Genomic DNA, 21,925 nt, shown 5'->3' with positions numbered 1-21,925 from the left:
TCCTGAGCCGCCCCTCCACCTCCATGGGTCCCAGTGGGGCGGAGGGTTAGAGTCCAGCTCTTGTGCGGAGGACAGGCCCAGGCCCAGAGCACCTGTCCCGGGTGCGCCCGCAGGGCTGCCAAGCTCGCTTAGTGGAGATTATTTACCAACAAAGAAACACACACTGTCCAAAGCTTCTCTGCTCCGGATTTTTCCAGGAACTCATTCCTCGGGAGTTGTGTTGCACCTACAACCAGTAGACGCCACTGTTTACCCGAGAGAGCGGTTTTTGAAGACCGTCCTTGCCAAATGGGGCTCTGGGGGGCCGTGGGTGACCCCAGTGAAAATGGTCCTGCAGGGAGGGGGCCCAGCCATTGGCAGAGACCTGAACTCTCACCTGATTCCAAGCTGAGCATGCCTGGGTGACAGGTGTTGTCGGCCAGGGTTCCCTGGACGGCCAGCCTTGGGGGCAGGGTCCTGGGGCTCCTTTTCACCCTGGAGAAAGGACTCTGTTCACGGGCACCTTCCCTCCCCCCGCCCCCACCCGCCACCACCAGGCAGGAGAGGAGGGGGCTGAGCCAGCAGAAGGTGGGGGCCCCCACACCCACAAACCACCAAGCGGGGGCTGGGAGCTGCAGGACCACCTGCGAGAGCAGGTTCTTCCACTGGAATGCCAGGCAGATGACGAGGGCACTCCAAGCAGGAGGCCGAGAGGCTGCCAAGGGCCAGTAGCCAGGAGCCCCGGCCTCCTGCCTTCTCCAGGCCTGTGATGGCCCAGCCCCTCTTGGCTGTGGTGAGGCCCTGGAGGGCAGGACCGGCGAGCCCCCGGGTGAGACAGAGTCCCCCGTGCAGCTGAAGAAAGCGAGGCTGGTGGGCCTGGGTGGGGAGCAGGGTCAGGGTGGGGAGGCAGCAGAGGCCGTCGGCAGCCTGGGGACTTGTCTGGTGGTGCAGCCCCTCTGCCCTCCCTCTGTGTGCAAGTCCCCTGGCCTCCAGGCGGCCCCTTCAGCGAGCTCACCGTTGCGTCATCTCTTTTCCCAAATTCCCTTATTCCCATCTCTCAGCTGAGTATCCAGGCCACGCAGGACCAGCAGGTGCGGTTGAGCCAGGAGCTCCTACCCTCAGCTCAGCGGGTTCAGTGCCCTCTGCCCACCATGGCCTCTGGTACCCCGCAGTATGACCGAAAGTCCAGAGCCTGGTCTCACCCCAAAACTATGTCAGTGTGAAATACCAAAGCCGCCTGGGCATCAGAGCTGGCTGCCCTGCGCCAAGATTCCTCGCCAGGGCGCGGCCTGACCGGGGTGGGGTGGGGCCTGACCCTGAACCTCCACGTCTGCCCCCACCCCTCCCCTCATCCTGCCCCTCCCCCCCAATCCCTGGGGGCTGGGCAGAGCTGGGATGGTGCGTGTGTGCCCAATGTGCCAGCCCGGGCAGCCAGCAGCTGGAGGCCAGGAAGCTTCTCCACCAGAAAGGCGACCGGGAGCTGGTCCTGATGGTGTTTACGGGGGTGGGAAAGGTGCGGAAGGCACAAGTGCCCCCTGCGATGGATGCGGGAAGGCTGCCTGAGTGCCAGCTGGGGTCTCATGGGCAGGTCTTGACCCTGCTGAGGGTCCCCTCTGAGGGGTGTGTGCCTAAAGCCAAGCCCTGGGGGGCAGGTGGGGCATGAAGGGCGGGGGTCCCCTGGGAACACAGACCCCAGCCCAACCCCACCCTGGCCTCATAGAAACACAGGCACAGGAGCACTCCCACTGCCCAGCCCCCAGCCCTGCTGGCCCCTCTCAGCCCCCACAGCTGAGGGCAGTGGGGGGAAGCTTGGCTGCATGGGGTCTGCAGGGAGGGCCTGCGGGGAGCCGGGGACCCCAGAAAGGGGCAGGTGTGTGCACATGGCCCACTTTTTCCTGGGCAGGAAGTCTTGGTCCAAAACCCACCCTGAGTGTGAAGTGACCCTGGATGGTGCCCAGCTGCCATCCCCCTTCCTCCCTCCCTCCTCCTCCAGGAATGAGGCCCTTCCTGAGTGTCCCCAGCTGTTTCCTTAATCAAGGGGCATGGGGGGGGCAGTGAATACCCCCAGGCCTGGGCGACCCAGGAATGGCCAGCAGGGTCGGGGGCCCCAGCCGGGCACCTGGCCAGTGTGTGACTGTGGGAAGATTCTGCACCCCCTTTGTGTGTCCATTGGGACGGGCAGTGGTTGGCATGACGCCCTCGCTGCAGGTGGGAGAGCTGCCCTGCGCCGGGGCAGGTGTGGCCCAGTACCTACCCCCCCACATCGGCCTTCTCAAGAACCTGGGATCACCTGCACCCCAGGTCCGCTGGGGTCAGCGTGGCCTCAAAGGTGCTGGGATGGAAAGGATGCCAGGTGGGGCCTCAGATCGCAGGGGACAGCACAGGCTTCTGTCCCCGTCACCTGGCAGCGACCTTCCCCTGGCGCTCTGTGGGGCACAGTGTGCTGGCCAGCAGGAGAGGTTCAGGCCCCTGAAGGCGAGCAGGGGTATGGAGGGGCTTCTGGGGGCTGGGAAAATAAACAGGAGCCTAGGCCCTTCCTTGAGGAGCAATGGGGGCCTACAGTTTGTTCTCTGGAACCTCAAGATCAAGTAAGAAATGGGTGCCTCCAGTGTCAGTGCTTCGGAGGTGACCACAGGTGGGGCTGGATCTGGACTGAGAACGTTGCCCTCTTCCCCAGGGCCACCAGGAGCCTTAGGCCTGAAGTCTGACTGCCAGCTGGTTCGGCCTTCACCCCTGCCTGCTCTCCTTTCCCCGGCTCACTGCCTCGTACTCTTGCATCCCTGACCCAAGGAAGAAACCCCTGCTGCCCCCAGCCGCCCGCCTTCCAGGCTGCGCCCTGGGGCCTGAGTGCCGCGTGACTGCTTTGGTCTCTGGAAGACACTGTGTCACTCGGGACACACATCGGTGGGGTCTGAGGTCCTCGGTCCCTCGCCTCGGGAGGAGCAGAGATGTCCCCAGCCTCTGCCTGTGAGAACGTGTAGGAGGCGTGAGAGGCTCCGGGACGCTGGGACACCCGAAGGCAAACGAGCTGGACGCTGCAGGCCCGCAGCGCAGCGGCCGCGGGAGAAAAACCCGCCCCTAAGCCCGCCAGCCGCTGGGGCCTGGTGGGGGGGGGGACGTGAGGGGGGGACGTGGTGGGGGGGGCTGGCCCCTGTTCTCGTGCGAAGACCGCGTCGCGGGGAGAACCGGAAGGGACGCGGCCGGGCAGGGAGGTCAGGCCGCGGCGTCCGCCCTGAGCGCCGGCGCCGTCCCGAGGCCACGGACGCGGTTCTGGTTGCGACTGGAAGGCAACGAGCGGACGGCTTCCTGCCCCGGGGCCGGATCTGTGCAAACGCAACCCCCAGGGGCCTCCCCGCGGCCCTGCCCCTGGCCCTGCACGGACCCCCGGTCGCCGCAGCCCGTCCTCCCCGCTGTCTGTAGCTGCACCTTCCCTCCCGTCCTCTGAGGCTGCCCCCGAGGCCGCGCCCGGCGGGGGGCAGCCCCCCCCCCCCCCCCCCCCCCCCCCGCTTCCTCTTCTTAAAAAACTTTGCCTCCGGAGCCACACCCGAAAAGGCCCTTTTCTTCCTGTGCCGCACTGGCAGCCACACAGCCCGAGGAGACATGGCGCCCGCGCCCGCAGGCCCGCCCTGGTCCCTTCTGCCCTGAGCGCGCAGGCGAGGCTGCTCCGGCGCGAGGCGGGAAGGCCGTCGTTTGGGCCTCGGCCCTCAGGCCCGGCTCAGGCCTGGCCCAGGGGGCCGGCTTGCAGAACAGCCAGAGTGGCCACCCGTTTATGGGCAGAGACCAACGTCCTGCTCCGTGACTCAGGCTAAATGTGTTTCTGAGGAGTGGGCACTCAGCAGAGGACCTCCCGGGCCCCTGCTTCTCCCTGGAACAGACCAGGAGCCGCGCCGCCCAGCGGGCACACGAGCGGCTCCACGCCACGCAGCCCTTCCCCCTGCGAAAGGAGGACGTGTGTGCTTTTGCCCAAACATCTTTATTTCTTCTCTCTCTCTCTCTTTTTCGGTTGTGCCCATGGCACAGGGAAGCTCCCGGGGCCAGAGACAGAACTGGCGCCACGGGAGTGACAACGCCGGAACCCCTAGGCCGCCAGGGAACTCCCGAACACCTTCGTTTCTTCGCCCGAGTACTTCCGTGATCATCACCAACAGGAGAAGCAGCAGCGAGCGCCCGGCAACACCAGCGCCTCAGCTGTTTCCACAGCACTTCGGCCCCAACTAACCACCAGATGCCCCCTTAGACGCGGCGAGCGGCCCGTGGGCCGTGGAGGCCTGAGGGCATGTGCCTGTCTTCACACCGAGGTGCCGGCATCATTCAGGGAGCCCGAAGGTTACAGAACAGAGGGTGGCCTGGGTGGGCCTCTCCTCTGTCGGATTCGAAGCGTCTGTCCTGAGACCAGAGCAACCGCTCTGAAGTCAAGACGGGAGGAGCTAGAGGCCAAGCAGAGCACCGAGGCCTGGCGGTCCAACCCAGAGGCAGTGTCCCCGGAGCACCACGACCCTCCAGGTCAGCCCTGCCCGCCACCCAGAGCCCCGCCTCCCTCCTCCCCAGATCTGCCCAAAGTCCTTTCAAGACAGGAGCCACAATCGAGGTCCCCGGGGAAGGTGGCAGCCGGGCCTTCCCAGAATGTGCAGCTGGGACCCAGAAGGGGGCACATCCCACAGCGTGTATCCCACAGCCCTGAGATGTATGTCACTGCCCACGGGGCACGAGGGACCCCGAAAAACCAAGGAGGGGACCCAGGTCCTGGCTTCCAGACCCTGAGCGGCCTGAGGACGGCCCACCCGGGCCCAGGCAGCTGCCCCTTGGTCCACAAGCCCCAAGCAGCTCTGTATCTGCGGTGCGTGGGGACGTGTGGGGCTGAGGGTGCAGCCTCCTCCGGCGTCGGGCTGTGTCCACGCATCTGTACCGGGTGGGTCAAGCAGGTGCTGTGCTCTCCCGGTCAGGGCCCGATGGCCCGGAGGGTTCTGCTCCCACAGCCACTGCCCGGGCTCGCTTTGCACTCACGGGGGAAGTCGGCCCTTCTCCGGGAGGTGCACAAACCCCAGGCCGGGCGCTTGGTGGGGCGTCCCTAGGACCTCACCTGACCCTACTGGTGGCCGTGCCACCCCTCCTCACCCCTGGGCCAGGCTGCCCAGGCCTTCCCTCCCCCACTATGTCCTGAGCATTGGTTTTAGTGAGGGGCAGCTGCAGCTCCGTGAGAGACGCACGCAGAGACAGCAAGCTGGGCAGACAGACTGTCCCATGGGCAGGCGGCCCTGGAGGGCTGGGGACGGCCGTGCTGGGAACACACGTGGACGCCAAGTCGGCGCCCTGGCTGGGGATGCGGCAGAGCCTGGCCTGGCACGAATGCAGTGCCAGGGTGATCACAGAGCAGCATGGGGGGTTCAGGGCTGCTTGCACATCAGACGTTCGCCTCGCCCTGGGATCCAGCAGCCCTGCCCGCCCTCCTGCTCCGGCTCCCAGAACGGCCCGCCCCCGGGACCTTCTTCGGGGTCACGGTGACTGACTGTGCTTCCGCAACCTGCTCTCCACTTCAGTGGGTCTCCAGCGGCTCGAGCCTCTGTCAGCTGGGGGCACGGGATCCCCTCCCGGGGAAGGACGGCTGCCTGCGGGCCCTACAGTAGACACTGACCTCGGGAGGGGAAGGCTGGATCTGTCCATTCACGCAGACAAAAAGGACCAAACGGTACTCGCTCAGGAGGGTTCATAAGGCACCTTGTTGAGTGGAACCGGCCAAGTGGGGGCTTAGCGGGGCTGGGCGGACGGGCCCCCGGGCGGCGTGAGCGCCGGGTCCGCGATGCCGTGGTCGGGATTGCAGGTGAAGGCGATGGTGACGGCGTAGCGGGTGCCCCAGTGAACCTTCTCCACCCGGTGCAGGTTCTCAGACCCCGAGGTGAAGAAGGACACGCGGCCTGGGGAGAGGACAGCAGAGGTGACCACGAGGCCCCAGAACCGTGGGGGGGGGGGGTTGTGGAGACAGCCAGCAGCAGCAGAGCCCTCGTGCAGGGCAGGGCGAGGGGAGCCCCAGCCCGCCAGCTCCGCAGGCTCCCCAGTCCACAAGGCGCCTGGACTCGGGGTGAGGCCTCCTGCCACCCCAGGGCCCCAACAAGCCATGCAACAGCCCCGGGGCCCCCTTGAGGTGTTTTTGTTTGTTTCTTTTTTGCCTTTTGGGCCACACCCGCGACACATGGAAGTTCCCATGCTTGGGGTTGAAGCGGAGCTACAGCTGCCAGTCTACACCACAGCCACAGCAACACCAGATCCAAGCCGCGTCTGTGACCTACACCACAGCTCACGGCAATGCCAGACCCTTAATCCACTGAGCGAGGCCAGGGATTGACCCTGCAACCTCGTGGTTCCTAGTCAGGTTCATTACTGCTGCACCAGGACGGGAACTCCCTTGTCTGTTTTTGTTTTTTGTTTTCCAGCAGGATTGCATCTTGGGGCCCCTCCCCGGGGTTTTACTTCTAATCCCTGGTGGAACAGCGCCACACCCTGGAGGGACGGCAGGGTTTTAGCAGAGTCAGGAGGCTCCGCAGACAGAGCAGGACCGGCAGCCCCTCCCAGGGCGGCCCCAGGCTGCGGGAGGGGCCTCTGCCGGCTTCGGCTTCGATCACAGGGCCGGGTGCTTAGGGGCTCTCACGCCACCAGAGGTGTCTTAGCGCTGGTGAGTGGACCATTTGAGAACCACGGGGGAGGAGCCCCGGCCCCTGCTGGTGCCTTGTTCCTTGTTGCGAGCCTTTCAAAGGGGGCTGCTTCCTTTCACATTTGAAACTTGACTCTCAACCTTTGAAAGCGGAGAAAAGTCCACCCCAGAGGTGGCTGCTCTCTGGTTGTAAACAGAGCTGTGCTCTGCCTGCAGACAGCGAAGCAAAAGAGAAGGTGTGACATTCGGGGAACCTCTGCTGGGGGCCCCCGGGATGCCCGACCCGCAGACCCTCCTATGGAGCAGCCAGGCCACCGTTTCCCCGAACAGCTGGCGTCACGCACTTTCTCAGGCTTCTCGCCAAAGGATGTTTCCACCTGTTTGTCCACGTTCAGTCCCACTTGAGACATGAGGCAAGAAGCTGGGCCGTCTGCACAGCAGGCCCAACACCCCGCCCCAGACGTGTTATCAAGTGTCATCGACCTGCCCCAAGAGTAGGGGTCTCTGGGAGCCCAGCGTTTCTGCACACTTTGCAAACAGAGGCAGCAAAGGAAAGAGAAGAAAGAACTAAGAAAAAACGAGGCGCCTCGTGACATTGGGACCACAGGAAACCACCCACCAGTCATGCTGGAGCCTCGGAGGGAAAAGTTCGTCTGGGGCAGAAGCAGGCAGTTTGAAGAAGCAGAGCTTCTCTGGAAGCTGCAGGGCATCCGGGGGCTGCCCCCTGAGGAAGGAGGCCAGCCCTCAGCTGTCCGCTTTCCTTTCTGTACCTCCTGGCGTCCAAGCAGCTCCGCCTGCATTCAGGGCTCCCACAGGGCCCACCTGGACCCAGGGGCTTGCGGGACTGGCCCACGGCCAGTGCAGATGTCCTGAACTAACACAACTGGACAGCCTTGCTGGTGTGAGCTGCCTGCCGCCAGGCGTGTGTGAACACAGCTGTGCAGGGAGCAGGTGAGGGCGACACTGTGGGGATGGGTCAGCCATGGCAGCAGGAGAATGGCGCTGGCACAGTTGAGGTGCCCAGGCCAGAGCCCAGTGGCTGTGCTTGGCTCAGTCTCGGCTGGGGCTGGACCGGGGCCTGGGCTGCTCCTCAGGAAGCCCCTGGAGGGTCCTAGGGAGGGGAGGGGACAGTTCATGGCTGGTGTGCAGGCTGGGCTGCGGGCAGCAGGGGTCCGGGACCATCAGGTCAGGGAGGCAGGTCCCCGTGCTTGGTGCCGTGACCGACGTGATTCGGGTGGGCCCACTGCATCGTCTTAAGCTGTGAGGAACTGCGGGGGACGGAGGGCGGGCATCTCCAGGAACCCGCTCTGCAGCGACCGCAGTGACCACGGCCACGCCTGCCTCCTCTGACCAATGGCCTCCGTGGCCACGCCAGACACACAGTAAACGCAGCATCCGGGAAGGGATGCGGCCCACGTGCCCCGGGGCCACCTGCGCACCCTACCTGCTCTGGGCTCCACCGTCCTGTTGGCCCCTTCCTCCATGAACACAAACCGCCCCCCGCCGAAGTCATCCTGGTAGTCAGAGAGGTAGAGCAGCGAGGTGTAGTCGAAGGAGCCGTAGGTCACCTGTGGGCAAAGCGGGAGGGCGCGTCACTGTCCCTCTGGAGAGGGCCGGACCCAGGCCTCGCAGCCTCCCAGCTGCACAGGGTCCTGTCCTGCCCCATCTGCGAGCTCCTGCCCAGACCCTCTGCTGCTTCGCTTCGCTTCCTCTGCTCCAGCACCAGGAGACACGGGTGCTGCTGGGTCCTCTGAGCACACCCGCAGCCGGGGGGACCTCCAGCAGCCCGCAGACGGGTCTGCGGCCCACTCGGCTTGCAGGCGGGGGCAGGACAGTGGCCTTGGTGCAGGCGGGAGGGGCTTCGAGGGTGGCCGGGGAGGACCCTGATTAGGCGTCACTGTGTCCGGGGAACAGCAGGACATGGAGCGAGGGGAAGCCGCTCAGGCTGGAGTGATGGCGAGGACCTCCCAAGAAGAGGTGCAAAGTGGGGAGGGGCCCCGGGGACGCAGCGGACAGAGAGGCGGGGTTAGGACGCGGGCGGACCGAGCTCCGGGGGCAGACAGCGCGGCGTCTGGGACGGGCCCCCACCCGGCCCTGCTGCTCTGCATCGTGCCTTTCGACGCCCTCCGACCTGGTCGCAGGAGGAACAAGTCTAGAGAAGCCGCACCCACTCCCGAGGGGAGCAGAGCCCCGGGCGCACCTTGTCCACGTGCGCGTGCCAGTACTCGTCGTGCGCCGTCCGGGCCGCCGTGCTGTTGATGCGGGAGAAGAAGGTGGGCTTGGTCAGGTGCAGCGAGGACGCGCTGATGCCAAACGCCTGGGCGATCGCCAGCTGGACCTTCTGCCGCACGTTCCTGCGAAGGGGCACTGTCACCCGGGGCAGCGCGGCCACGTGGGAGGGCTCTCCGTGGCCCCTGGGGCCACACTCCGTCACGCCCAGGCCGGGAGGGCCCACAGGTGAGTGCCTGTGCCCTCCGTCCACGCCCTGTGACAGTTACCAGTGGGTCCCGGGGACCTGAGGGCCAGTGCTCTGCAGGAGAGACCCAGCATGGGCAGTGTCCCTGGGGACCCGGCGCCGGATGGAGGGCTGTGCTGTGCTTGGTTGTGGCTGGGGCAGCAGCCTGACTCAGCGGAAGGGAGACGGCTCCCTCCCTGGCCTGACCGGGGCCTGGGCTCCCAGTCCCACCCGTGCAGCCACGTGACCAGGGGCACCAGGGGCCCTCCCTGGCCTGCCACTGACCCCCAGAGCCGGGAACATGGGGCAGGGCCTGACAGGTTACACCCACATCCCACCTGCGTGTGGGCACACTTACACACATATGTTCACACATGCCTACCCACACACCCGTACGCACGCACAGTACATGGCTGCACGCATGACTGCACATGTGTACACACGTGCACACCTACAGGTACGCTTACACGCATCCCCACACGGTCACACGTGTCAGCACACGCAGTCACATAAACCCGCCCACATGCGTACCTACCCCTGTGCCGGCCGCGGGACACGTGACCAGCCAGGCCCCAAACGTGCCAGCTCACGGCAGCCCACGACCCTCCCGGTGTCTCCACACCAGGAGCCAAGCCCCACATGCCCGGCTCGAGCTGACGGGTCCAGAGGGTGAGCGACTCTTCCGCTGACCCTCAGACTCCCCTCCGCGAGTAGACCGTTTGTGACCTCAACGCCACTGATAATGTTCGCGTGGAGCTCCCGTCGTGGCGCAGCGGAAACGAATCTGACTGGCATCCATGAGGACGCGGGTTCGATCCCTCGCCTCGCTCAGTGGGTTAAGGATCCAGTGCTGCTGTGAGCTGTGGTGTAGGTCGCAGATGAGGCTCGGATCTCGCGTTGCTGTGGCTGTGGTGTAGGCCGGCAGCTCCAACTTGACCCCTGGCCTGGGAAGCTCCATATGCTGCAGGTGCATATGGCCTGTTTTGCTCCCGACACCTCCGACCAGGGCCCCGGGAAGGGCTGCAGGTGGAACATGACGTCCCGCCCGTCTGGCCTGGAGCCCCGGCCCTTGCAGTACGAAGAGCTGAGTTCTAACCCGGGCAGGACGGCTCTGTGGGACACGAGCCCACGCCCTCCACCTCCGGGGCTGCGGGTTTCCCAGCAGAAGCCCTCGGCTCCCGATGTCCCGCCCGTGTGCGCTTGGGCTTCGTCACTTGGTGAGGGAAGCGTCCGGTGTGAGCCTGCGCCTGCGGTGGTCCTCACCTGACCAGCAGGTGATGAGACAAAACTAGACACACTCACAGACGGATGAGGACAGGCGGGGAATCTGAGCAAGATGGGGGGTGTCCTTCCCGGGGTGATGAACCCAGTTCTGCAGGTGTTGGGGTACTGGGTGAAGGTACACGGGTCTCCTGTGTGTGGCTTTTTTTGTTTTTTAGGTTTTTTTTTTTTTTTTTTTGCTTTTTAGGGCCACACCTGCAGCATATGGAGGTTCCCAGGCTCGGGGCTGAATGAGAGCTGCAGCTGCCAGCCTCCAGCACAGCCACGGCCACGCAGGATCCTTTACCCACTGAGTGAGGCCAGGGATAGAACCCGCATCCTCGTGGAGTCTAGTTGGATTCGTTTCCACTGTGCCACGCCGGGAACTCCCTCCTGTCTCGTTTCTTATAACCATGGGATCTCGATTATCTCGAGAACTCGGGTGGAAAAAGCAAACTCCCGGGTGAGGGAGCCGCCTGGGCAGGAGCTGTGCTTGACACCAGGGCAGGGCGGGGTTATGTGTGCTGTCATCAGGGGCAGGAACAGACCTGGGTGGGTGCCAGCCTCACGCCTCCCGGCAGGTCCCCTCCCAGAGGGTCCTGTGAGCACGACCAGGCTGGAACCACGGCCACAGAGGTGGGCTCTGCCCTTCACACCACTTACGAACCAGTAGGAAGCGTCTCAGCTTCACACCTGCTGTGGTTCCAGGAACTTCGGCCCAACGCCGGCCCTGCCCCCGGAGAGAGCCAGGAAGGGGCCAGACGGAGGCTGCGCTGCACGCTCCGCACTCAGAGCCCCACCGCCGCCGCCCTCCCACTCCTGACCCGGCCTGCCCCTCACCGGTACAACCGGAAGTCCTCTTCCGAGAAGATATTTTGGATTTTATCCCCAAAGTACCTGGGAAAATAAGGAGGATTAACAAACGTGACATGGTGTTTCCTTATTTCCTTTTTTTGGAAGGTCCTGGGCGGGGCGCCCCTCCCCCAGTTCTCACCTGTACAGGTTCACAAAGTGCTTCCCGACAGACAGGGCCCCCGAGTGCAGGTCCAGGATGGAGGCCTGGGAAAGACGACAGCAGAGCGGCTGAGGGCTGCCCAGCAGCGCGGGAGCTCTAAGAGCTACTGGCCTCGGGCACAGAGGGCTGTGAGGGCAGCGCCCTCTCCCATGCCCCCCGGACGAAGACTGGTCTCACGTGCTGAGTGTGGCCCCCAGACACAGTCCCTGCGAAGGGGTCTGCGGACTCCCTCCCCCGCCGTGTCGAGGTATGGCCGACGACGACCAAGGGTAGGTTCGATGCTGGACGCGCCCAGGAAACCATCCCTTCAGGGCGGTGGGCACAGCCGCCACCCAGACCCCCTCGCGGCCTTTGCGACCCCTCCCTCTGCCCAGCCACCACCGTGCGTTTTCTGCCGCAGCAGCTGTTAGTTTCCAGACGTCAGGCCCTGGAGTCCTGTCACTGGATTTAGGGCCACCCCGATGTCCCAAGACCACCTCATCTTAAGGCCCTTAATGACATCTGCAAAGACCCTTTTCCCAGGTTCCAGGTTTCGGCGGGTGCATCCTTCAGGCCACTGCTGGACCCTGTGCGTTCTCACCCGGACGACGGCATTCCTGCCCACGTCTGGGGCCCCCCCCACCTGGCTCCCCCGTCCCCACTGAGCGCTGGGCTGGCTCCCCCATCCCCACTGAGAGCTGGGCTGGCTCCCCCCCATCCCCACAGCCCTCCCCCTCCCCTGCTGGCCACCCGCTCTGTCCCCCCTCTGCCTGCCTGGGGTCTGATCCGAGGCAGCCCTCCCGGGAAGGGAGGGGGAGCCTCCCCCCAGCGCACGCAGGCCCTGCCCCGTGGGCACCCTCCCTGCCCCTCCGAGGGAGAGCAACATTAAGGGTGAAGGAGCCGGAGCAGGAAGGACGCAGGACTCACCCCTCCGTCGGATCCGCCCAGAGAAAGCCCCTTCTCGGCTATGCTGTGGGAAGAGCACCTGGGTCAGAATTCAGCCCTGAGTTCAGCACCCGCCACGCGCGTCTACACACGCCCACCAGCATGGGCAACGTGGTTAACGGAGCGCTAAGCATTTAGACCAAAGACTTGAATTTCAAGTGAGTAAAAGTCCATGTTCTGCCACCAGCTGGTTAGTGACACAGAGGGCTTAGCTTCCTTGTTAGCCCGAGACGGTGCCATGGTGAATGGGTTCCTCTGGGCCGAGGGCCCCTCCTGTCAGCCTGCTGGCGGCAGCTCCTACCCACCAGCTGGGGGGCAGACCTCACTGAAGCTGCAGGTGTTTCTAGTGCCCTTGACAGATGCCACCCCGGGAAACCGACCCAGGCCGGTCCATCCCTCTCAGTGGTGACCCCCACCCAGCAAGCCCCTGCAAGGCCTAGAAACAGGAGGAACCCCTGCTGGGACTCAGCTGGCACGCGGCCAGACACTCCTCCCTCGGGGGCAGCTGCCTCGTGTCCGAACTACACACAGCTCTAAGATTGGAGCTCCCGTGCTGGCCCAACAGGATCGGCAACATCTTGGAAGCGCTGGGATGCAGGTTCAATCCCTGGCCCGCACAGTGGGTTAAGGATCCGGCATTGCTGCTGCTGTGGCATAGGTTGCAATGGCAGCTGGGATCTTATCCCTGGCCTGGGAACTCCATATGCCACCAGGGGCTGGAGGGGCTAAAAAGAAAAAAAAAAAGGTCTTGTTTTTCCAAAGACAGCAAGGAAGAATCCAGTGCCAGCTGCTCACAGTAAGACTTCCTGCTCCTCCTGAGTCAGCAGAAGGGCTGGTGCCAATGAGTGCTGGAGAGGAAACCGGAAGACGGCCTAGAGGCCACCTGCTGCTGCTGAGTGGCCCCCACCGTCTGATGGGTGCATCCCCCCACCTTCCCAAAGGGCCACAGCTGCTTTCCCTGGAGAGGGCCTGGGCCTCCGGGAGGTTCCGTCAGCATCGCTAGGGCAACAGCCTTCCCTCCTGGAACTCGGAAAAGCCTCTTTGCCTTGGAAGTGCTCAAGGGGATTCTTAGGGATTAACTCTAAACGGATTTCTGAAGTCATCCTTTCAGGGGTGAATCTCTGCTCCCCACCCCCCAGCCCCCTCCTGCACCTGCTGCTCAGGACAGAAGCTCAGGGATGAGTACCTGCGAATCCTCCGGGCCTCGTCCCTGGTGATGACGGCATCGCTGACGCCCCGGCCACACTTCCTCGGGGTGCAGCCTGCGAAGACGGCAGCCAGGATGAGATGCCACCTCCGCAACCCCAACAACAGAGTTGCCTCTTGTGGATGGCGCTCCCCAGGGGCCTTGGAATTTTGTGGGATGGGGCCTTGCCTTGCTGGGATGAGGGGCCGTTTGGCCAGGAAAATACAGGCCAGCGGGGCCGATTTGAATTTCAGATGAACAACTGCGACTTTCCAGGACAAGCAATCCCTGTGGTGCCCCACACCCCACTGGGCGGCCCAGCAGCGGGCACACACCCACCCTGGAGGACAGCCCAGAGGCGGCATCCACACCATTCTAGCACCATCACGGAGCAGAGACCCGGCCCCTTTGGGAAGCCCATTCTGGAGGACCAAAGCTGTGTCTGTGCCTCTGGCCGCTGTCCCTCTGCAGGGCCTGGAGAGCTGCCCCAGGATGGTCCCCACCCTCCCTGCCTCTCTCCTGGAAAGTAAGCAAGTGAGCAAGTGAGCTGTCGGCGTCGGTGCACACACGGGAGTGCACCTCCACAGACACGCCGCCCGCACCGAGGGCGAGGAAGGGGAGTCCAGAGGCTTCAACCACACCCAGCTATCTGAGGGGTGTCGTAAAAATGTACACAACCTCCAGTTTGCCACTGGAACCGTTTTAGAGGAGCAGCTGCGGCGTTACCCACACCCTCGCTGTTGAATGACCAGGACCTTCACCTCCCGACCTTTCCCGCCCTCCCCACTGGAAGCCCAGACCCTCCCACACAGGCCAACCGGTCTCAACGTTGATACATTATCATCATGACTATTTGTCTTTTTAGGGCCGCACCTGCTGCACATGGAGGTTCCCAGGCTAGGGGTCCAATCAGAGCTACAGCTGCCGGCCTGCACCACAGCCACAGCCACGCGGGATCCTTAACCCACTGAGCAAGGCCAGGGATCGAACCTGCGTCCTTGTGGACACTAGTCAGGTTCGTTACTGCTGAGCCACAGTGGGAACTCCCAGAGGGCGTGACCACGCTGCCCTCTCCCCCGTCACCTCCGCATCGAGTACCTTCAAACCTGCGCTGACTGTCATAGTCCTCGGAGCAGGGCACCTCGATGAACCTGCCCGGCAGGACCTCGCTGCGGCCAGCAAGCACCTCGGCGATGCCATCCTTATCAGCCCCCAGGCGGCCCCACAGCAGGAGCCCCGCCAGCGTGGTGCAGGCCCCCAGGACGGCGACTCGCAGCCACTTCCTCCGCACATCCCGCGGTGCCCGGACACCCTTGGTGCTGAGAACAGAAGACAGCTGTGGTCACCCAGACACACCTGCCGGGGCTGAAAGGGGAGACCACGACCACCAGAGGCCATGCCACACTCACTCACAGCCTTAAAGTGTCCCCATGCTGGCCACGGTCAGAGCCACTCACAGTCCGTCCAGGGGCACTTCCCAGCACCCCCGTGACGAGGCAGGGTTCACTGTGACCTCTGAGGGCAGCAAGGTGAAATGCCCGTCAGTGTCCCTCCCTCCCAGCCCGGCCCACAGAGAACCTGTGTGAGGGTCCTTGCACAGTCTGTGGCACCAATCAGGTTGCCTGCATCTAAAAACGGCCCCATACAACCCCATGCGTGGGGTCCCGGAGCGGCGTGCGCGCACCATGCGAACTAAGTCAAATGTGAGTCAAACCAGTTTCACCGAAACCACTGGCGGCCAGAAAGAGAACACAAGTATGACAGAATGACTCGCCACCAAGACACTTTCTGTGCCCTCAGGTTAACTGCGGGAGTCACCCCGCCCCGTGGAAGTTGCGGGCGTGTCTGTGTGTGTGTGTGGTGCACACCGTGCGTGTCTGTGCTCACTTGGTGTCACGGAGCACTCGTGTGCTCTGTTACCCAAGAAACATGTGTAGGGCTCAGACGGGCAGAAATGAGAAGCCGACCCGGGAATCCTTTTATGGAGGTGCACCTTGTTCCTTCAAGTACAAGGTCGATTCCTGAAAAGCAGGAAGGCTGCCTTCTATTTTTATACGCCCCTCCCACCTCTAACTGCTCTATAAGTAACACATGAAATCCAATTAAATGAGTCCCACGGGGCGCACAGCTCAGTCAGACCATGCTGGACAGATACCGGTCCTCTTAAACGGGGAGCATGGATGCCCAGCTCCCGAAGACCCCTTCCCCCATCCCCACACCACGGAACGGCCGTCCAGCCTCCAGCCCACCTGGCCTCCTCTTATTAGAACAAGGTGGACACCTAACTCCAGCGGGCCCATCACTTCTCTTTCCCAAGAACTCCGAAGGAGGCAGAGGGACGGCACCCCCCATCTCAGTGGCAAGGGCTGGAACCCCAAGGAGAGGTACAAAGCTGTGGGTGTTACAGTTCTCCTGGAGAGGGAGGTGCGGAGACAAGAGAGGGGGAAGAGCCTCCTGGGCCAGATTCGGATGCAACACCCCCCTGAGGGGGTGGGGCCTCTCCTCAAAACAGGAACCCAGCCCTGTTCAGGGTTAGCGGGCTCAAGCTGTACCCTGAGAATTCTGCCAAAACAGAAGGGAATTGGGAGTAAGGTCCACGGCCCCTGGGGCAAGCACGACTACGCGGTGATTTATCGTGGAAGGATGAAGATACGCCCTGGCTCTGAAAGCTTTCGGCAGAATCCTCTCCAAGGCTATGGTGAGATCATTTATTCATTCAGCGGGCCACCCATCGGTGAACCCTCGTGTGCACAGCCCTAAGGAAAGCCCAGAGACCAGACGAGGGGGGCCTCACGACCGCTGTCCCCGTCCAGGAGGCGCGGCGTGGAGCCCGCGATACACACGCGGAAAGCGGTCAGGGACGGTCCCCCCACGGGCAGCCCCCGCCCTCCGGCCAGGCCACGCCCCTCTCGGCTCCCGGTCCGCTCAAGGACATGCCACGCCCCGGCGGTAAGGCCACACCCACGCCGCCGCGACGTCCCAGGGAAGGCCCCGCCCACAACCCGCCGGGAAGGCCCCGCCCCTCCGCCCTGGCCACTCCCACGGGCCGCCCGCGCGCTCCCCCCCGCTGCCCGGTACCTGTTCGGGCGCCCGCGCTCCGCCGCCCCGCAGCCCTCGGGCCCCTTGGGCGCGCCCCTCCGCTGAGGTGCCATTGGCCGGGCCGCCGCGGCGCTGTGCGGAACGCGGGATCCCCCACGAGCCCGGACGAGCGCCGCGAGAGGCTGTGCGAGGCCGGCGCGGCCGCGGACCCGGAGCGACGCGCTCGGCTGTCGACCTCCGGCTTGTTGGTCAGGCCGGAGCAATCGGAGGCCGAGCGGTGCGGGGCGGGGACCTGAACGCCGACCTGGCGCGCACTCTGCAGTGCACACCTGCCCGCTCCACGGAACCGGACGAGCTTCTGAGCCTTCTCTGAAGTGTGTCCTCGCCCTGCCGTGCGCGCTCTCCCGGGGTCTCCGGTCCAGGTCCAGCTCCCCAGGGGTCTCCAGGCCTCTCCCGGAGGGTTTCCAGGCCCCTCTCCCTGGGCCCGTGCCGCATCTGAGGACCCTGTACCCATTTGGTGCTTTGTACACCTGCATCTCTAAGGACTTGCTGCTTTGGGTTTGTGTTTGTTTTTTAATTTTATGGCTGCACCCAATTTTATGGCATATGGGGATTCCCAGGTCAGGGACTGAATCCGAGCTGCAGCTGCGACCTACCTGCGGCAAGCAGGACCCTTTTAACCCACTGCACAGGGCATGGAATCAAACCCGAAGCCTTGGAGCCACTTCAGTGGGATTCTTAACCCACTTCACCGCAGCAGGAATTCCCCTGCTGCTTTGTTTACAGCTTTCAATTTCCCTAGAGAACCTTCCATCCAGTGGGCAAGAAGTAAGCTCTTAAGGAGCCCTGTCAGGATACCTAAAATTCTGAAAGAGTGGAATTAGCAGGGAGGTTCATTCATGAAGGTTAAGTCTGAAGAAGGTGAGTAGTTTACTGGTACAGGGGGAAAAGAAAACCTTCCTAGACTCATTGGACAAGAAAAGAGATCAGCCCAGCAGTCCTGAAACTGGGGCAATCAGACTCCATCTCATGGCAACTTACCTAGAAGGGACAGTTGTGGGCCTAGCGGGTCGTCTAAGAACAGGGGTGACAGTTGACAAGTCTTTGAAATAGTTTCATTTCTGTAGAACTCATGGAGGAGGGACTCAAAGCAATGGAGCCACACACACAGAAGATGGAGTACTGACTTCTCCCTCTTCCTCTAGGTTTGCAGCACCTCACGCTGGTAAACAATTCCAAGTGCATCTGCTGCAGGTAAGACGTCTGCGTTCATTGCTACCCCGGGGCTGCAGGAATGACAGGATTTCTCTCTGAACCCGAGGAGGCTCACAGGGCACCCATGCAGACTTCTCAGCTCGGGAGTTCCCATTGCGGCTCAGCGAAAACGACTGACTAGTATCCATGAGGACGCAGGTTCAATCACTGGCCTCGCTCAGTGGGTTAAGGATCCGGCGTTGCCATGGCTGTGGCGTAGGCCAGCAGCTACAGCTCTGAATCAGCCTCCTAGCCTGGGAACCTCCATATGCCCCGGGCGTGACCGTAAAAAGACAAAAAAAAAAAAAACCAAAAAAAACTTCTTAGCTTGCATGTTTTCCTTTTAATTTGATTCCCTGGAAAATAGATTTGGTTTTTTAAAAAGTAAAACAGTTCATCCTCAAAACGTTGCAGCTTTTTAAAGTGCTTTGTCTTAAATTCATTCAGTCCTCAGCTCATAATTTAGTTGACTTAAGAATTTTCTCATTGAGATTATCTTGAATGCAAATTTTTTTTTTTTTTTAATTAAACTGGAGTTCCTGCCCTGACGCAGCAGGTTAGAAATTTCTACTGCAGCGGCTCGGGTAGCTGCGGAGAGGCAGGTTCAACCCCTGGCATGCTCAGTGGGTTAAAGGATCTGGCGTTGCTGCAGCTGTGGCTCGGGTTCAATCCGTGACCCAGGAACTTCCTTATGCTGTGGGTGCAGCCATAAAATTAAAAAAAAATCCAACGGATTCATTTCTGTGTGCATTATGTTATCTTCTTGCTGTATTAAGGTCAGGGATTTATGAATTCTTGCACAGAATGAGTAGTTTGAATTACTGAGTTGAATATGTGACCAATATACAACGACTTTCTTTCTTTTTCTCATCTAATCCTTTGTGTTTAGTGACGGGAAAGAAGAAGTCCTTGTTTCCCAACTGCTTTGCTTAGGTATCCTAGGGATACTTCCTTTAATGTACACTAGTCAGCACGGACAAATCTTGGGACTCATTTGTTTGTCACATTATCAATGGTCTATTTTGAATCCTAGACTTTTTTCTCTGACCTAAGATAAATTTTTGCAGTTTCTTTCTCCGTACAACCAAGCTGACTCAAGTTCTAGAAACAGAAGTTATTTTTAATACTATTCAAAATAGAGTAAAAATGAGGATAAATTTTCTATAGAAACATCGCATTGTGGGGCCTGAGAAATGTTTAAACAATGTTCGTCTGTTTTCACTGGCGTAGTAGATACGGTTTGTATATGCAGGAAAAGGTCTTTAAAACATGAAAGGGGGCTTCCCTGGTGGCCTAGCAGGTTCAGGATCCGGCATTGCCACTGCTGTGGCTCATGTTCGGTCCCTGGCCTGGGAGGTTCCACCTGCTGTGGGCGCAGCCAAAACCCCCCCCCAAGAAACAAAAAAATAAGCAAGAATTCATTTTTCAGTCACTTGTGTTATTACATGTTATGCCATTTTATAAGGAAACCGGTGCTATTCCGTTTTCAGGGACCGATCGCAACTAAATGGCAGAGGTCCCTGTATTTGAACGTGGACACAAACATCTTGATGTCATTTCCTGTTGGTGAAAAGCGTTTCCTCCTAGGTGGTATCAGGACGAAACCGACATTGGAAGGACGGGGCCAGAGGGACCTCTGCGTCTATAACTCAGTTTCTTTACTGGGAACAGGTGTCCGGACAAGAGACCTTTGCCGTGTGACCTCACAGGAAGCAGCGACATGGCGGGTTCCTCTCCATTTAAGATGCGATTAGTTCACCTGGACCTGAAAGGCGCTCCGCCGAGGGTCTGCTACCTCTCGGAGGTGAGCGCCCCTCTTCTTCAGAGCGCCGCCTCTCTGGGTGTGGTTTTGAAGCTGTGAACCGTGTCCCGGGGCCGGCACCGGGAACGCAGCTGTGGACTCCGGGCTGGGACGCGGTGGTGGCAGCAGCACAGATTTCGAATTTTCCCCAGATGCCCTCACAAAACAGGCTGCAGCCAGGACAGCAAAGGGGAAAACAGGGGACAGGGGACACCCACAGCCGCTTCGCTGTGAGCAGAGTCACGTCTCCCAAAGAGACGTGACACGTTGGATCCGTGAGTGGACCTGGTTGAAAGACGGTCCTTGCAGTGTCATCGACGTTAAATGAGGTCCTGGGGGAGTGCTGCCGTCTTCATAAGGACAGCGAAATTCAGACACAGGGAAGGCGGTGTGGGGACACGGGGAGGTACCACGCGAGGACAGAGGCAGAGACAGTGGATGCAGCCACAAGCCCAGGAGGGCCACGGATGGCAGAAACCTCCCGAAGCGGGAGGGGCAGGGGGCTTCCCCATGCGCCTCAGAGGGAGCGCAGCCCTGCTGACACCTTCGTGCTGGACTTGTGCCTCCAGGACTGTGGGAGAACGAAGGCTTCCTTTCTGAAGCCCCCAGTGTGCAGTGACTTGTTATGGGGGCCACGGGAGAAAGCCAGGGACTCTCAAACTAAAGTCGGTGTCAGGGATCTCGCTGAATTTCCAGATGCAGGCGGAGGGGCTGGACCACTGACAGCATAACGCCCACGTGGGGCCAGCGGCCGGGCTGCGGGGAGGAGCGGGAGGAGAAAGAGGAACTGCGACAGCGCCAAGACCAGGGGACCCAGAACAGGGCCCCGCAGGTAAGGGCTGTCAGAGGGAAACAGGGCCAGGTGTCTCTGGCTCCACCCCAAGGGCGCGTGCAGACAGGCCTCAAGGCACTCCACAGTTCCTTCCAGAAACTTCTTCAGAGGGGCGGAGCCCTACGCTAAGGACGCAGAAAGAATCCACACTGAGCTGGCAGGGACCTCGTGGGTGCAGGAGAGCGAAGGTCGGGCTCCTGGGGACGCGGGACCGAGTCCGTGGGAGTCGCTGCACAGAGTCCGAAAGTGCTGACCCTGCATAACAGCAGCTCAAGAACCTGCTCTTGGAAACACAGGAAAACACATCTCACTTAAAAACGCACTACTAGATGGAGTTCCCATCGTGGCTCAGCAGAAACAAGCCTGACTAGCGTCCCTGAGGACACAGGTTTGATCCCTGACCTCGATCAGTGAGTTAAGAATCCGGCGTTGCCGTGAGCTGTGGTGTGGGTCGCAGACACGGCTCAGATCCCGTGTGGCTGTGGCTCTGGTGTAGGCCGGTGGCTACAGCTCCGACTCAACCCCTAGCCTGGGAACCTCCATATGCTGCGGGAGCAGCCCAAGAAATGCAAAAAAAAAAAAGACGAAAACAAAAACAAAGACAAAAAAAAAAAAAACCCATTAGAGTTCCCTGGTGGTGCCATGGGTCAGACTCGGCATTGTCACTGGTGTGGTCCGGGAACTGCTACCTGCCGCGGGTGAGGCCAAAACCAACAATGACAATAAAAACAGAATGAGAGCAGAGAAGTAAGGAAGTGGTAGAAGCTACAGAAGAACAGCACGAATCAGAAATAGAAAAGCCCAGAAGCGTGACAGCCCCATCGAGGAGGTTGTGAAAAGACTGCCTCCAGAACTCGGGTGAGTGAAAGAGTCAGACATTAAGACGAAACCAGAAAAAGAACAGAAGCGAACAGACACCATGGACAGCAGACACACGGAGAGCAGCCACCACGGAGGGAGCAGTAATGGGAAATAGCGGGCAGAGAAGAAAACGTCGGGTGTGACGAGATGAAAGCATTGTGACAAAGGGGCAGCTGCACATCAGTCACAGAGCGAGCACCCAGCTCATTACCGCTGCTGCCGACAGCCCGCCCAGCCTCGGGTCCAGACACAGGTTCTTATTCCCCCTGGGGGCGCCCTCAGGCCGGGCTTAGCCTGCCAGCCACCCACAGCACCAAGGATGCCTCCACCCCCAACACAAGTGCCAGAGAGGCCGACAGCTACGGGGAGCCCGGGGGCGAAACTGCCAAGAAAACTCGAAGACCCCGTAACTGTTAGGTGCCCTTGGTGCGCGTGTGCAGCCCGGGTTCCAGTTTGCCATCGCTCAGCCATCACCCACTTTCTGAATTTCCCCAGCGCGTTCTCCTTCCACCCAGCACGCTTCACAACGTCCCCGAGTTCGTGGGGAGCAGCCTTTGACGGCAACATCAGCAAGAGGGCTGCAGCCACCCAAGCCGCGCAGCCCTTGTCTGGAGGCGGGCTGCTCTTCTGAGCACCTGCAGGGAGCCCCTCCCTTAGCGCCCACCCGGCCAGG

The 21,925-nt window shown here is 61.5% G+C and overlaps 2 protein-coding genes and 2 long non-coding RNA genes across 21 annotated transcripts in view; 2 read left to right on the top strand and 2 right to left on the bottom strand.

Moving 5' to 3' along the window:
- Positions 1-97: 97 nt before the first annotated feature.
- LOC146397958 (uncharacterized) lies at positions 98-1,121 on the bottom strand. The gene is made up of 3 exons (XR_014820508.1): positions 995-1,121; positions 377-474; positions 98-226 (listed from the first exon to the last, which is right to left on the bottom strand). It is a non-coding gene; the product is annotated as an uncharacterized LOC146397958 (long non-coding RNA).
- LOC146397957 (uncharacterized) lies at positions 1,023-5,665 on the top strand. Its single transcript, XR_014820506.1, has 3 exons — positions 1,023-1,140; positions 2,657-4,482; positions 5,517-5,665. It is a non-coding gene; the product is annotated as an uncharacterized LOC146397957 (long non-coding RNA).
- On the bottom strand, positions 3,934-16,720 carry OGFOD3 (2-oxoglutarate and iron dependent oxygenase domain containing 3). Of its 2 annotated transcripts, XM_013989804.3 has the most exons (10): positions 16,544-16,720; positions 14,879-14,980; positions 14,564-14,784; positions 13,466-13,541; positions 12,262-12,304; positions 11,335-11,399; positions 11,181-11,237; positions 8,826-8,979; positions 8,070-8,193; positions 3,934-5,891 (listed from the first exon to the last, which is right to left on the bottom strand). In XM_013989804.3, exons 1-10 carry the CDS (start codon positions 16,615-16,617, stop codon positions 5,725-5,727), a joined length of 1,083 nt encoding a protein of 360 aa, XP_013845258.3. In that variant the 5' UTR covers positions 16,618-16,720; the 3' UTR covers positions 3,934-5,724. The 2 variants fall into 2 exon arrangements, with proteins under 2 accessions (XP_013845258.3, XP_003357963.4); XM_003357915.6 differs by lacking the exon at positions 14,879-14,980.
- Positions 15,984-21,925, top strand: part of HEXD (hexosaminidase D) — a 15,421-nt gene continuing 9,479 nt past the window's right edge. For 5 of the 17 annotated variants that reach the window (XR_014820504.1, XM_021066345.2, XM_084983193.1 and 2 more), the window contains exons 1-3: positions 16,762-17,062; positions 17,710-17,758; positions 19,430-19,562. Coding sequence is in view for 4 of the 17 variants with exons in the window: in XM_021066345.2 (XP_020922004.2) it covers positions 19,479-19,562 (84 nt within the window). In the remaining 13 variants the exon portion in view is untranslated. Of the gene's footprint in view, positions 16,164-16,278; positions 16,415-16,761; positions 17,063-17,709; positions 17,759-19,345; positions 19,563-20,255; positions 20,392-21,369; positions 21,506-21,925 lie in introns of those variants that run through there. The other 12 variants (XM_084983184.1, XM_084983195.1, XM_084983186.1 and 9 more) reach the window with 8 other exon arrangements.

This window comes from Sus scrofa, chromosome 12 (assembly GCF_054392235.1).
Source record: "Sus scrofa isolate SSC_HxYL_T2T_F1_AM1 chromosome 12, Sscrofa_HxYL_maternal_Yorkshire_Landrace_v2.0, whole genome shotgun sequence".
Classification (NCBI taxonomy): Eukaryota; Metazoa; Chordata; class Mammalia; order Artiodactyla; family Suidae; genus Sus; species Sus scrofa.
This window is presented reverse-complemented; position numbering and strand designations above follow the sequence as displayed.